The sequence below is a fragment of the Thamnophis elegans genome, chromosome 5 (assembly GCF_009769535.1).
Source record: "Thamnophis elegans isolate rThaEle1 chromosome 5, rThaEle1.pri, whole genome shotgun sequence".
Taxonomy (NCBI): Eukaryota; Metazoa; Chordata; class Lepidosauria; order Squamata; family Colubridae; genus Thamnophis; species Thamnophis elegans.
This window is the reverse complement of record NC_045545.1, coordinates 6,620,061-6,631,738: the sequence shown is the minus strand read 5'-3', so window position 1 is coordinate 6,631,738 and position 11,678 is coordinate 6,620,061. Positions and strand designations below refer to the sequence as shown.

Sequence of the window (11,678 nt, the reverse complement as noted above, 5' to 3'; positions counted from 1 at the left end):
TGTATTACTGTTTTCTTATTCCTCTCATACATAAAAGACAATAGGAAGAGATTCCCCAGCATGGGAGGGGTAAAAGTTTGTGCTGTTTTCACTTGATGCAGCAATATTTTTTCTCCCCACCTGGAGATCATTATTTAGCTCTGTGCAGATTAATGTGAAGTCCCATCGCCTCTAAATCTCCTTCAGCAAAAAGTCTTGCTTAAATAGGTTGTTAACTTGTTTTAAATATTTATTTGCAATCACTTCTTCAAATAAGAAAATCAACTTCACTGATTTGTGCATCCGTCTGAATTTTGCTTATGCTTTGACATGACTGTTCCAGTGGCTTTTCTTGGCACGTTCCAAATCTTGGGTGTGCCTTAAAATAAGAGACGCTGGAAGCTGCTTAACCTTTTTTACTGGGGTTAAAAACGCTCTTCGTTTTGTTTCTGCAGGATGTAAGCCTTCTTTATTTTTGCTGATTTCTCAGCCAAATGTCAAAATGCAAAGCATTCCACAATTCTACTTTTGCCAAATAATGTGGCACTGAAATGTGCTTTTTATCTAACTTCGGCGAAATAACTTAACATCGAACGTGTTGCCTTCGGACCATATATAGTTCAGCAGAAATATGTGCATTTTGGTCTGTAATCCTAAGACAAAAGTGTTTAATTTAGGAGATTTGTAGAACAAGTTTATTGTCCACCAAGCTCCAGAGAGATAATATGAAGGAAAAAAAGTGTTTTTTAATACTTTTAAAGTTCAAAGTATTAGGCTTAATCTTAGGATCTGTTTCATTGTTGAGGGAAAATAGGCTGTCCGGCATAGGATGTTATTTTCTGCAGATGGAACCAGCAACTTGAACAATCCATTTTCCCAGTTCTTTTTCATTTCTAAAAAATGAACATTTGCAATTTTATCCAGATATTCAGAGTCTTGGCTACTAAACAAAGTCTTGGTCTAACTGTGGCCAACGTTTTTAGAAGAGATGCTAACTGCACTTTATCAAATAAATATTGTTGGCAAATGAAGAAACCAAGACTGCCAGTGGAAATATCAATGGCTGGTTATTGCAAAATGGGGAGGGGGGGGGAGAGAGAGACTAAAACCAGTGAAATTAATTATGTTTCCCAAGCGACAACTGCAGTATTTTTATTTTATTTTTTGCAAATATGGTTAGTATAATTCAGATGAAACCCAGGGTTCTTACATGCTTTGTCTTGTTTAGAAAATTATCCTCTATAACAGGGCTGTCAAACTGGGGCCTGCGGGCCAGATGTGTCATGCGCAGGCCACGCCCACCCCCCCGGTTCTGCATAGGCAAAAAAAGTCACGATACATCACGTGACGCATTTGAGTTTGACACCTATGCTCTATAATTAGTTTTGTTCCAAATTTCTTAAAATTACGATTCTGCTTTTGTTTTGCAATAGAAAGTACTTCAATATGCACTTTTCTCAAAGAGTCCTACTCCCAGCCCCCCATTGTAACTCCCGCTGTTTCATACTTTGAACTTTTTATAATTTTTCTTTTTACCTTAAAAGAGTTGTGCCCCACTAATAAATAATTTTACTTTGGAGCCTGTGACTAAGCGTTAACAGAGATGGATTTTTCTGTTTTTATTCTTCCATTGTCTTAGGGAGGGGAAAGTTTCACTATAATGAAATATTAAAAGCATTGTTTTGATTGGTTCATTTACCGAGGCCTGGTTGCTATGATATCAATTCCCCAAACCTGCCACTCAAAGTCGCCTTGAACCACAAGATGGGCAGCAAATACATTTGATAAATAAATAATGTATGCAGGGCAGGGGTGGGTTTCTCGCCCCATTCCAACCGGTTCGGTTGGAACGGGGCCGGCGGCGTCCTCGTGCACGCGCGCGGTGCATGCATGCATACTAGCATCTGCGCGACGCTCCAGCTGCTCCTGGAGGATCGCGCAGGCGCTGTATGCATCCTGCGCATGCGTAGAAGCGCAGAACTCTTCAAAACTGGGTAAGGACCGCGGGCGGGCGGGCGCGCCCTTCGTCGTTCCCGGAAGTTAGTTACTTCTGGGTTCGCCGACCAACCGGTTCGCAGGGATCGCCGCGAACCGGTTGAAACCCACCCCTGATGCAGGGGTTAGCAATCTGTTCAGGCAGAGTGATTCACTATGCAACCTGTAGCTTCTAATAGACCCAATTCTGACTTGAGAACACTGATCTATTAGGATTCCAGTTACCTATTTTTAACTTTTTGAGAGCAGTACCCATTATTTAGTGGTAGTGGGTCTTGTCGCCAAGCCCTGATTTAAATTATAGATTATAGATTGCCTTTATGGCCTGGCCATGTATTTTCCTGTGGCAAATGGCAAAACTCTCATTTCCTGAAAATGTCTTTTAATTTAATTTCTTAAAGGCCTGGTGTTTTGTACAACTTAAGGAATTTATTTACCGATAAGTTCAAAGTGGTGGCTGAAGATAATAAACTGAAAATAACTTGAACATACTACAGCTAGTGGTCAGTGCAATATTGAACATTTTATTGGTTTTATTTTTTTCCTACTTTAAATACCGTCTTTATTGAAACAGCAAAAATGTTTGACATGATATTTGGGATAAATTTTTCCTATCAATAAAACTTTTTTTTAAAAGGTCATCTATTGTTCATGTCGTTCTTGGGGTGAAATACATTCCTTTAAAGCATTCTTAAGTTCTCGTCTAATTGGCAAAAAGGCCAATTGGCCTAGGACCTGGGTACCTACGAGACCGTCTCCTGCCACATACCTCCCTTAGACCAATAAGATCACACAGGATGGGCCTTCTCCGGGTGCCTTCAGCAGGACAATGCCGGCTGGCGGTGCCTCGGAGTAGGGCCTTCTCTGTTGCCGCTCCGGCCATATGGAATGAGCTGCCCCCAGAGATCCGGGCCATCCCCACTCTCATGGCCTTTCGCAAAGCCATTAAAACCTGGCTTTTCCAGCAGGCCTTCTGATTGGTGTTTGTTGCGTTCTTTTTTAACTTTGTGTGTCCTATTGTTTTTAAGTTCTTTTAATTTCTTTTTTATTCTATAAGCCGCCCAGAGTCCTTAGGGATTGGGCGGCATAGAAACCTAATCAATTTAATTCAATTCAATCCTATATTTGCTGTATTTCATCTTTTGAATGTTTTCTTTTGCCATACTGAGTGTTCTCCCATCCCCAGCTGTAAAGGTGGAACCAAAAACAATAATCTCAATTTTTATTTCACTTCTGCCAAGTAACAAAACTTTTACAAGTTGTACGTAGTGAGCCTGAGCCATAAGGAATCACAATTGGGCTTCTAGCCGTCTCCTTTAGCAAGATATATGGGATACTTCTTTGTAGAGTAGTTTGTTATGAAGAAGAATTTACCAGCTTCTGTTCCAGGTAAGGCACAGAGTTTCCAATTCATTATTGTTCAAAGATGGATTTATTTACTGCAAATAATTTAAGCATGTCTATTTCCAAGGGATGCAATGTTCCAGTTATGATCATAGAGTGCAGAGGATCGCCAAGGGACACTGTAGTCATATCCTGTAGGGTACCTGATGCAATCTTCTGATCTAGTGCACCGACTCGGGCTAAGCCTACGCAGACAGTGTTCTCGGTTACGTCTGCAAAAAGAAAGAAAAATGATTTGGGAAAATCTGCTTTCCAATTTTGACTCCTGTAGCAAATCTAAGAGAGAGCGATTCTTCCTCCTTTCCTTCAAAGTTACATCAACTTACACCAACGCCAGGAAATCTTCTGAAAGTTTCAGAATCTACAATCACTTCCCTGAAAATTGGAGCAATGCCTGTAACTGCCACGCAATAGGATGTGGCAAAAATGTGTAAAGTTCAGGCACAGGAAATATGGTGATCCAGCAGAAATCTGAACTTCAGGTATAATAATTAGCAATAGCAATAGCACTTAAGACTTATATACTGCTTTACAGTCCTCTCTAAGAAGTTTACAGAGTCAGCATATTGCCCTCAACAATCTGGGTCCTCATTTCACTCACCTTGGAAGGATGGAAGGCTGAGCCAACCTTGAGCCTGGTGGGAATTGAACTGCTAAATTACAGTCAGCCAGCAGTAGCACTTAAGACTTATATACTGCTTTACAGCCCTCTCTAAGCGGTTTACAGAGTCAGCATATCGCCCCCAACAATAATCCGGGTCCTCATTTCACCCACCTCGGAAGGATGGAAGGCTGAGCCAACCCTGAGCCGGTGAGATTTGAACCGCTGAACTGCAGATAGCAGTCAGCTGAAGTGGCCTGCAGTACTGCACTCTACCCACTGCGCCACCTCACTGCGCCAAAAAGGATTTGCTCAGTCATTTTTACTCACCCACTCCCATATTTTTCTTGCTGTTTGAATAGTCTTCACTAACCATAACTTCCCTAACACAGTAAATTGTACTATGTTTTGTTTAATGTTATTCGAAACCAAGATAAATTAATTGTGGTTAAAGTTCTCCTTAACCCTAATTCTCGTTTTATGTTCCTTTGCTTTATAGGAAACAACGGTGTTTCCAGGTTTGCTTTTGATAAATTGTGTATCGCTCTGAAATAGCATCTTGCCTTTATATCAGGGGTAGTCAACCTTTTTATACCTACCGCCCACTTTTGTATCTCTGTTAGTAGTAAAATGTTCTTACCGCCCACCGGTTCCACAGTAAATGGTGATTTTATGAAAACCTAATGAAAATGTTTTTAAATACTATGAAATTTTTTTAAAAAGTCAATTAAATTTAAAAAAAGGAAAGTGCTTCAGTATCAGACAAAACCTCTACCGCCCACCATGAAAGCTGGAACGCCCACTAGTGGGCGGTAGGGACCAGAGGTGGGTTCCTACCAGTTCGCACCTATTCGGTAGAACCGGTTCTTCAAATCTACCGGACCGGTTAGAAGAGGTTCCATCAGTGGACCCAGAAAGCAGGAGGCCACACCTACAGAAGAGGTTCCAAATTTTTTTGAAACCCACCACTGTGAGAGAGAGACAGACAGACTGACAGAGAGAGAGAGAGAGAGACAGAGAAAGAGAAAGGAAGGAATAAATAAATAAATAAATAAGTGAGAGAGAGATGAAAGAAAGGAAGAAATAAATAAATAAAAAAGAAAAAAGAGTGAGAGAGATGAAAGAAAAAAAGAAAAAAGGGACAGAGAGACAAAAGGAAGGAAAGAGAGAGAGAGAGAGAGAGAGAGAGAGGGAAAGAAAACACATGGCCGGCAAGCCACTCCCACCAGGTCACATGGCCAGCAAGCCACTCCCACAAAGGAGGCCACACCCACAGAGTAGGTTACAAAAAAAATTGAAACCCACCACTGTGAGAGAGAGACAGACAGACTGACAGAGAGAGAGAAAGAGAAAGGAATGAATGAATGAATGAATGAATAAAAGAGTGAGAGAGAGATGAAAGAAAGGAAGAAAGAAAGAAAAAAAGAGAGATGAAAGAAAAAAAAGGGACAGAGACAAAAGGAAGGAAGGAAAGAGAGAGAGAGAGAGAGAGAGAGAACACATGGCTGGCAAGCCACTCCCACCAGGTCACATGGCCAGCAAGCCACTCCCACAAAGGAGGCCACACCCACAGAGTAGGTTACAAAATTTTTTGAAACCCACCACTGGTAGGGACCAGGTTGACTATCACTGCTTTATATGGAAAGCAAGTATCCATCTTTTTTGCTATAAGTTACTGGGATCAAACACTGAAGAACTAGAAGCTTTACCACAGAGATGTTCAACCGTGGACTTCAGCTCCCATAGTTCCAGCATGGGTGGCTGGGGAATTCTGGGAGTTGAAGTCCAAAGGTCTTAAAGTGGCTGGTTGGACATCCCTGCTTCGCAGCGTTATTTTAAATCTTAAAAGCAAGCATGATAAAACTTCAGCCAGTCAGATATTGCTGAATTTCAACTCCTGTCATGCCCACGGAGCATGACTGGATCACGACCAGGATGATGGGAGTCATAGTGCATCCTTGGTTTCTCCATCTCTGACCTACAATTTTACAATTAAAATGCTTTAAGATAAAATCAAGATCAATTTGAGGTTTCTTTTTTTCTGCAACGTAGAAATGTTTTACTAACAAGAGAACTATACTTTTGCTGATATGTTTTCCCACCAAAGTCTGCATTTCTTCATGCAGTGTCAAATTATTAGTTGAATACAAGATGGCCAGGTATGTCATACACACTTTTCTTTTCGCCGATCGAGGACTGTAATATTCATTCATTCTTTTTTTTATTTTTAGATTAAAAGTGCTTTCCTGCTCTGAATTTGGGTGTGACCCGTCAAAACCGCGCTCGACTAAGCCGCGCCTGATTAAACCGCGTCGCTGATGTCATCAACAGGGCGACAACAGCCAGCGCGGAGAAAGAAGGGCGCTTTAAATAGCGCTTTGAAAGCAAGCCGATTCAACTTAAGGTAAGGGTTAGGTTTAGGGTTAGGTTTAGGGTTAGGGTTAGGTTAAGGGTTAGGTTTAGGATTAGGTTTAGGGGTTAGGTTTAGGGGTTAATTTTAGGTTTAGCGTTTACAGCGTGCTTCTGTCTCCGCGCTGTTGTCGCCCTGTTGATGACGTCAGCTACGCGGTTTCGTCGAGCGCGGTTTAGTCGAAACGCGGTTTTGTGGTGGAACCGAATTTGGGACCCCATTTGTGGCAAGTAGAATCTCAAACACGAAATGAAGGAAATGCATAATTTCTTACGAGTGTGGGAAATGATTAAAGCCAACGTGATTCATTCTTGAAATATATCCATATGGAATGTTTTTTTTTTTTTCCAAAAGAAAAAACCTGGGTCATTGAACTTGTGGCTGGTTTGTGTACAAGCCAACATTCTGCGGCCTTTAAATATGTGCTCCCAGGCCAGTGATGTACATGACATGATGATGAACCAATGAAAAACGTTGGCTTCCGTGCAAACTGTATCTTGCCAAGTCCAGGATGGCCCATCTCCATATTGCTATAAGAGTTCTTGAATTTGGAAGAGATTTCAAGCAGTATAACTTTTTACCCACAAAGGACAGAAAGATTATACCTGGCTCTTGGCCCTCTAGCCGCCGATTCTGGACCACTGCAAGAAGTTGCTCTGCTGCTTGATTCACACTCATGTATCGTGGTGGCTCAAAGATTTTCTTTCCCCTGACAAGAGAAAATTGACAATGTCAAAACAAGGACCTCATACATCCTAGTCATGTTAAGATTCATGAGCACAACAAACCGACATTTGTACTAGTCGGTTTGCACATTCTGCCTTTCGTCACCTCAAGGCTGGATTACTGTAATGCGCTCTACATGGGGCTGACCCCTGAAGAGTGTTCGAAGACTACAATTGGTCCAGAATGCAGCCGCGCGAGCGATATCGGGTGTACCTAGATACACCCATGTTACACCCATCCTCCGCGAGCTGCACTGCCTTCCTATTGGTCTCCGAACGCGCTTCAAGGTGCTAGTCGTTACTTTTAAAGCCCTACATGGTTTAGGACCTGGCTACCTGAGAGACCACCTCCTGCCACATACCTCCCAACGACCAACAAGATCTCACAGGTTGGGCCTCCTCCGGGTGCCGTCGGCCGGACAATGCCTGCTGGCGGCCCCTCGGGGGAGGGCCTTCTCTGTAGCTGCGCCGGCCCTGTGGAACGATCTACCCATAGAGATCCGGACCCTTCCCACTCTCTCGGCCTTCCGAAAAGCCACCAAAACCTGGCTGTTCCGGCAGACCTGGGGCTGTTGATCAATGTCCAGCCCCACCTAGACAGAATGGATGGTGTGAAATTTAAAAATTGTATTTTTATTCTTAATGTTTTAAAAAAAATTTTATCTTGTTTCTGTAAGCCGCCAAGAGTCCTACAGAATTGGGCGGCATACAAATTTATTAAATTTCCAAATTTTGTCCAACAAATGTTTGTTAAACACAAGACACAAGACTTCGGCTGGGTTTGGTCACCACACTAACAGCTGAAAAGCAGTGAGCAGTGTGTTCAGCAGATGGAAACGTATTGGTGGACTCTTCTCTTGACTTCACTGGACTAGCGTTAGATGTGCATTGAAAGCTGCATCCATCGTTTATGTCATCGGGAAAGAGAAATCATAGTTAGGCAGTCCTGTGGCTGTTTTGAAGCTTTTAACCAAGGAATTACAGCCTGCGTGATTCAGATGAATGTATTCTCCACTTCTAAAAGAGGTGCCATGTGTTTACTCTTCCAGGACAATCCCAGTCATGGCTATTCTTCAACCCCCTCAAAAGTGGTGTTGTACGTCCCTCTGCACCAGGAAACTTGGCTACTCTTTCCAAGTTGAAAGGAAAGCCTGTATTTTTCTACCATATACTCTCGAGTTGCATAATTATAGTCCCTCAGATCCAAGGTTTTAAGAGTTGTTTTCAGCAAAGTTTGCCAACCATGGACCGAGCAAAGTTATGAAGAAGTTCCAAAATAAATCTTCCCCCGAGGTTGTCAGTCCATATGAATATGAAGCTAAACCAAAGTCAGGATGTGTCCAGAAACCATCAACTGTTCCATTAGATGAGCTGGCAAAGAGATGAAGGATGCAGACTGATCCACCCAAATTAGAAATACTGAACAACTAGGAATGAGAAAATATTGTACCACAGATAAATGACTTGGATCAGAGCTAATATTGCTCTGTTCACTTTCTTAAAGCGAGAGACAGCTAATTCGCGCTAAACACAATAAGAATTAAATTTGCTTATGAAGTATCCAGTTTATCTTTGACAGAAAAAAAGGGACTAAAAGTAAGGTTTGGCCAATGACATTTTATTGCCTGAAGCAGAGGGCAAGTGATACCTCCAATTCCAGTTAGCACAAGACTTTAAAAGTACTTAAAACTACAAGGAGTAAGGTCTGGACTAGTTATGTGGAGGAACACCCGGATTGTGATGAGCAATTTTTTCACGACAGGTCTTTAAAAAGAGATTAAACAGTCATCTGTAAGAAGTCATTTAATGTATCTTGCAAGAACTGAACTCAATATTCTTCAAGACCCTGTCCAACTTGATGCTATGAAAGCCAATGGTGCTGTCTCTTGGACACCCAATTCCTGACGATGCTTCCTGAGGTAGATGGTGTTTCAACCCACAATGTGGCCACACTGTTGTGAAGCCGTCTAAATTGGCTACTGTTGAAAGCTGTGACGAGCCTCCTGGGACATGTTGTGGCTCAGCAGGAGCCGTTGGAGCTGCCACCACACTCTGACAGCGAGGGGCCCTATGAGTTGGCTCTGGAGGACCCTGGACAGGGTTCCAACTCCGAGCAGGGCGCAGAGAGACTGGTTGGCCACCAGGTGGCGCCTGAGCCTTGGACCAGTGGGGAAGAGACAAGGGAGAGTGATCCAGAAGCCAGCAGTGAGTTGTTCCTGGATGCCCGGAATCGAAGAGCTAATAGGTGTCAGGAACAGTTACGCAAGTACAGGAGGTAATTGCGCTCAGCTGGTGGTCATTAGGCTCCTCTCCAGACTATAAAAAAGACTGCTTGTGACACGCCCTTCTTGCAGACGTCAACGCATTGACTAAAGAGAACGTAACTAACTTGGCAGTCTGGATTGCTGCCAAGGTTTGTCTGAAGTGCTTCCAAGGTTTGTCGGACTTGCTGCCAAGGTCCTTATCTGTTTGTTTGCTTGGCTTTCAGCCACAGAGATTCTGGTCTTGTTATTAAAGGACATTCTAATTAAGCTTGTCTCGGCATTCGTTACTGGATGGAGGAGGGGGTCAGAACAGGCTCCTATAATAGTTCTTCTACTTTCAAATGCTAACCTATCTACACATTCTTCACTGCTACATGCTGATAATCAACATATAGCAACACAACTTACCTCATGAGATTCTCCACTGACTGCTCTTTCACTTTAATGTCTGCAGAAAAACATAAAATGTCATACACTGGAAGTTCATTTTTATGCAAACTATTAAGACTCAAGATTTTATTTTTTTCCCCTTGCATGATACAGAAATATGTCCACAGACTGTCTTCTCTAACCCATTTCTGCATGCACGATCTTACAATGTCTGTTCCAAAAAAAGTTTTTTTAAAAAAAGGACTAATTTTAGCTAGCCAGTACCATTATATTCATTGCTCTATTGTATTGTCCAATACATGGTTACCATTTTGTTCCTGTAGAGTATATTCATTATCTTTGAGCTGCTTTAGAATATACGGTAGGTGTATGAGGCAGAAAGGAACATATTTATTTTATATTGGAATTGGAATTGGAATTTTATTATTTGTATGCCGCCTTTCTCTGGGAGGACTCAGGGCGGCGAACAATTCAAAAGGGGAAAGGGGAACATAAAAACGAAATACAAATAATAAAAATAAGCAACAGTCGCACAACCATACATGTCGAGAGGGGAGGGAACTCATCACCCCCAGGCCTGCCGGCAAAGCCAGGTTTTGACGGCTTTTCGGAAGGCCTGGAGAGAGGTGAGGGTCCGAATCCCTGCGGGGAGTTCATTCCAGAGGGCCGGAGCTGCCACAGAGAAGGCCCTCCCCCGGGTAGTAGCCAGATGGCATTGGCTGGTAGATGGAACCCGGAGGAGGCCAACCCTGTGAGATCTAATGGGTCTGTGGGAGGTAATTGGCAGCAGGCGGTCTCTCAAGTACCCAGATCCAATACCATGAAGGGCTTTATAAGTTACGACTAGCACCTTGAAGCATATCCGGAGACTGATCGGTAACCAGTGCAGCTCGTGGAGGATAGGTGTAACGTAGGTGTATTCCACATTTATTATTTTTATAAATAACTCAAGACAGCAAACATACTGATGCTCTTTCCACCTGCTATTTCTCCCACAACAAAATATTTGTGAGCTGAGAGAGAGCGAGTGGCCCAAAGTCACCGAGCTAGCTTTCATACCTACGAGCCGCGGCGGCGCAGTGGTTAGGGTGCAGTACTACAGGCCACTTCAGCTGACTGCTATCTGCAGTTCAGCAGTTCTAATCTCACCGGCTCAAGGTTGACTCAGCCTTCCATCCTTCCGAGGTGGGTGAAATGAGGACCCAGACTGTGGGGGCGATATGCTGACTCTGTAAACCGCTTAGAGAGGGCTGAAAGCCCTATGAAGCGGTATATAAGTCGAACTGCTATTGCTATTGCTATTGCTATACCTAAGGCAGGAATAGAACTTACCTGGTTTCTAGATCAGCACATTAATCACTAGACCAAACTGGCTCTTAATTCATTAATGTCCCCTCCAAAACACAACTCTTTTGCAAAACTGGATTACGTAACGCGCTCTACTTGGGGCTGCCCCTGAAAAGTGTTCGGAGAATACAATTAGTCCAGAATGCAGCCGCGCGAGTGATATTAGGTGTACATACTACACCTATCCTCTGCGAGCTGCACTGGCTTCCCATTGGTCTCAGAGCACGATTCAAGGTGCTGGTTAAAGCCCTACATGGCCTTGGACCTGGATACCTGCGAGACCGTCTTCTGCCACATACCTCCCTTAGACCAATAAGATCGCACAGGATGGGCCTTCTCCGGGTGCCTTCAGCGGGACAATGCCGGCTGGCGACACCTAGGAGTAGGGCCTTCTCTGTTGCTGCTCCGGCCCTATGGAATGAGCTGCCCCCAGAGATCCAGGCCCTACCTACTCTCATGGCCTTCCGCAAAGCTATTAAAACCTGGCTTTTCCAGTAGACCTGGGGCTGTTGACCTCTTGATTGAGGTCCGGCCCCTCTCTGATTGGGTGTATGTTGTGCTTT

The 11,678-nt window shown here is 43.3% G+C and overlaps 1 protein-coding gene across 1 annotated transcript in view; it reads right to left on the bottom strand.

Moving 5' to 3' along the window:
* Positions 1-3,182: 3,182 nt before the first annotated feature.
* Positions 3,183-11,678, bottom strand: part of DPH5 (diphthamide biosynthesis 5) — a 49,596-nt gene continuing 41,100 nt past the window's right edge. The window contains exons 7-9 of the mRNA XM_032217348.1: positions 9,787-9,826; positions 6,995-7,098; positions 3,183-3,590 (exon numbers count right to left, since the gene is read on the bottom strand). Coding sequence (XP_032073239.1) covers positions 3,388-3,590; positions 6,995-7,098; positions 9,787-9,826 — 347 coding nt within the window. The 3' untranslated portion in view covers positions 3,183-3,387. The remainder of the gene's footprint in view (positions 3,591-6,994; positions 7,099-9,786; positions 9,827-11,678) is intronic.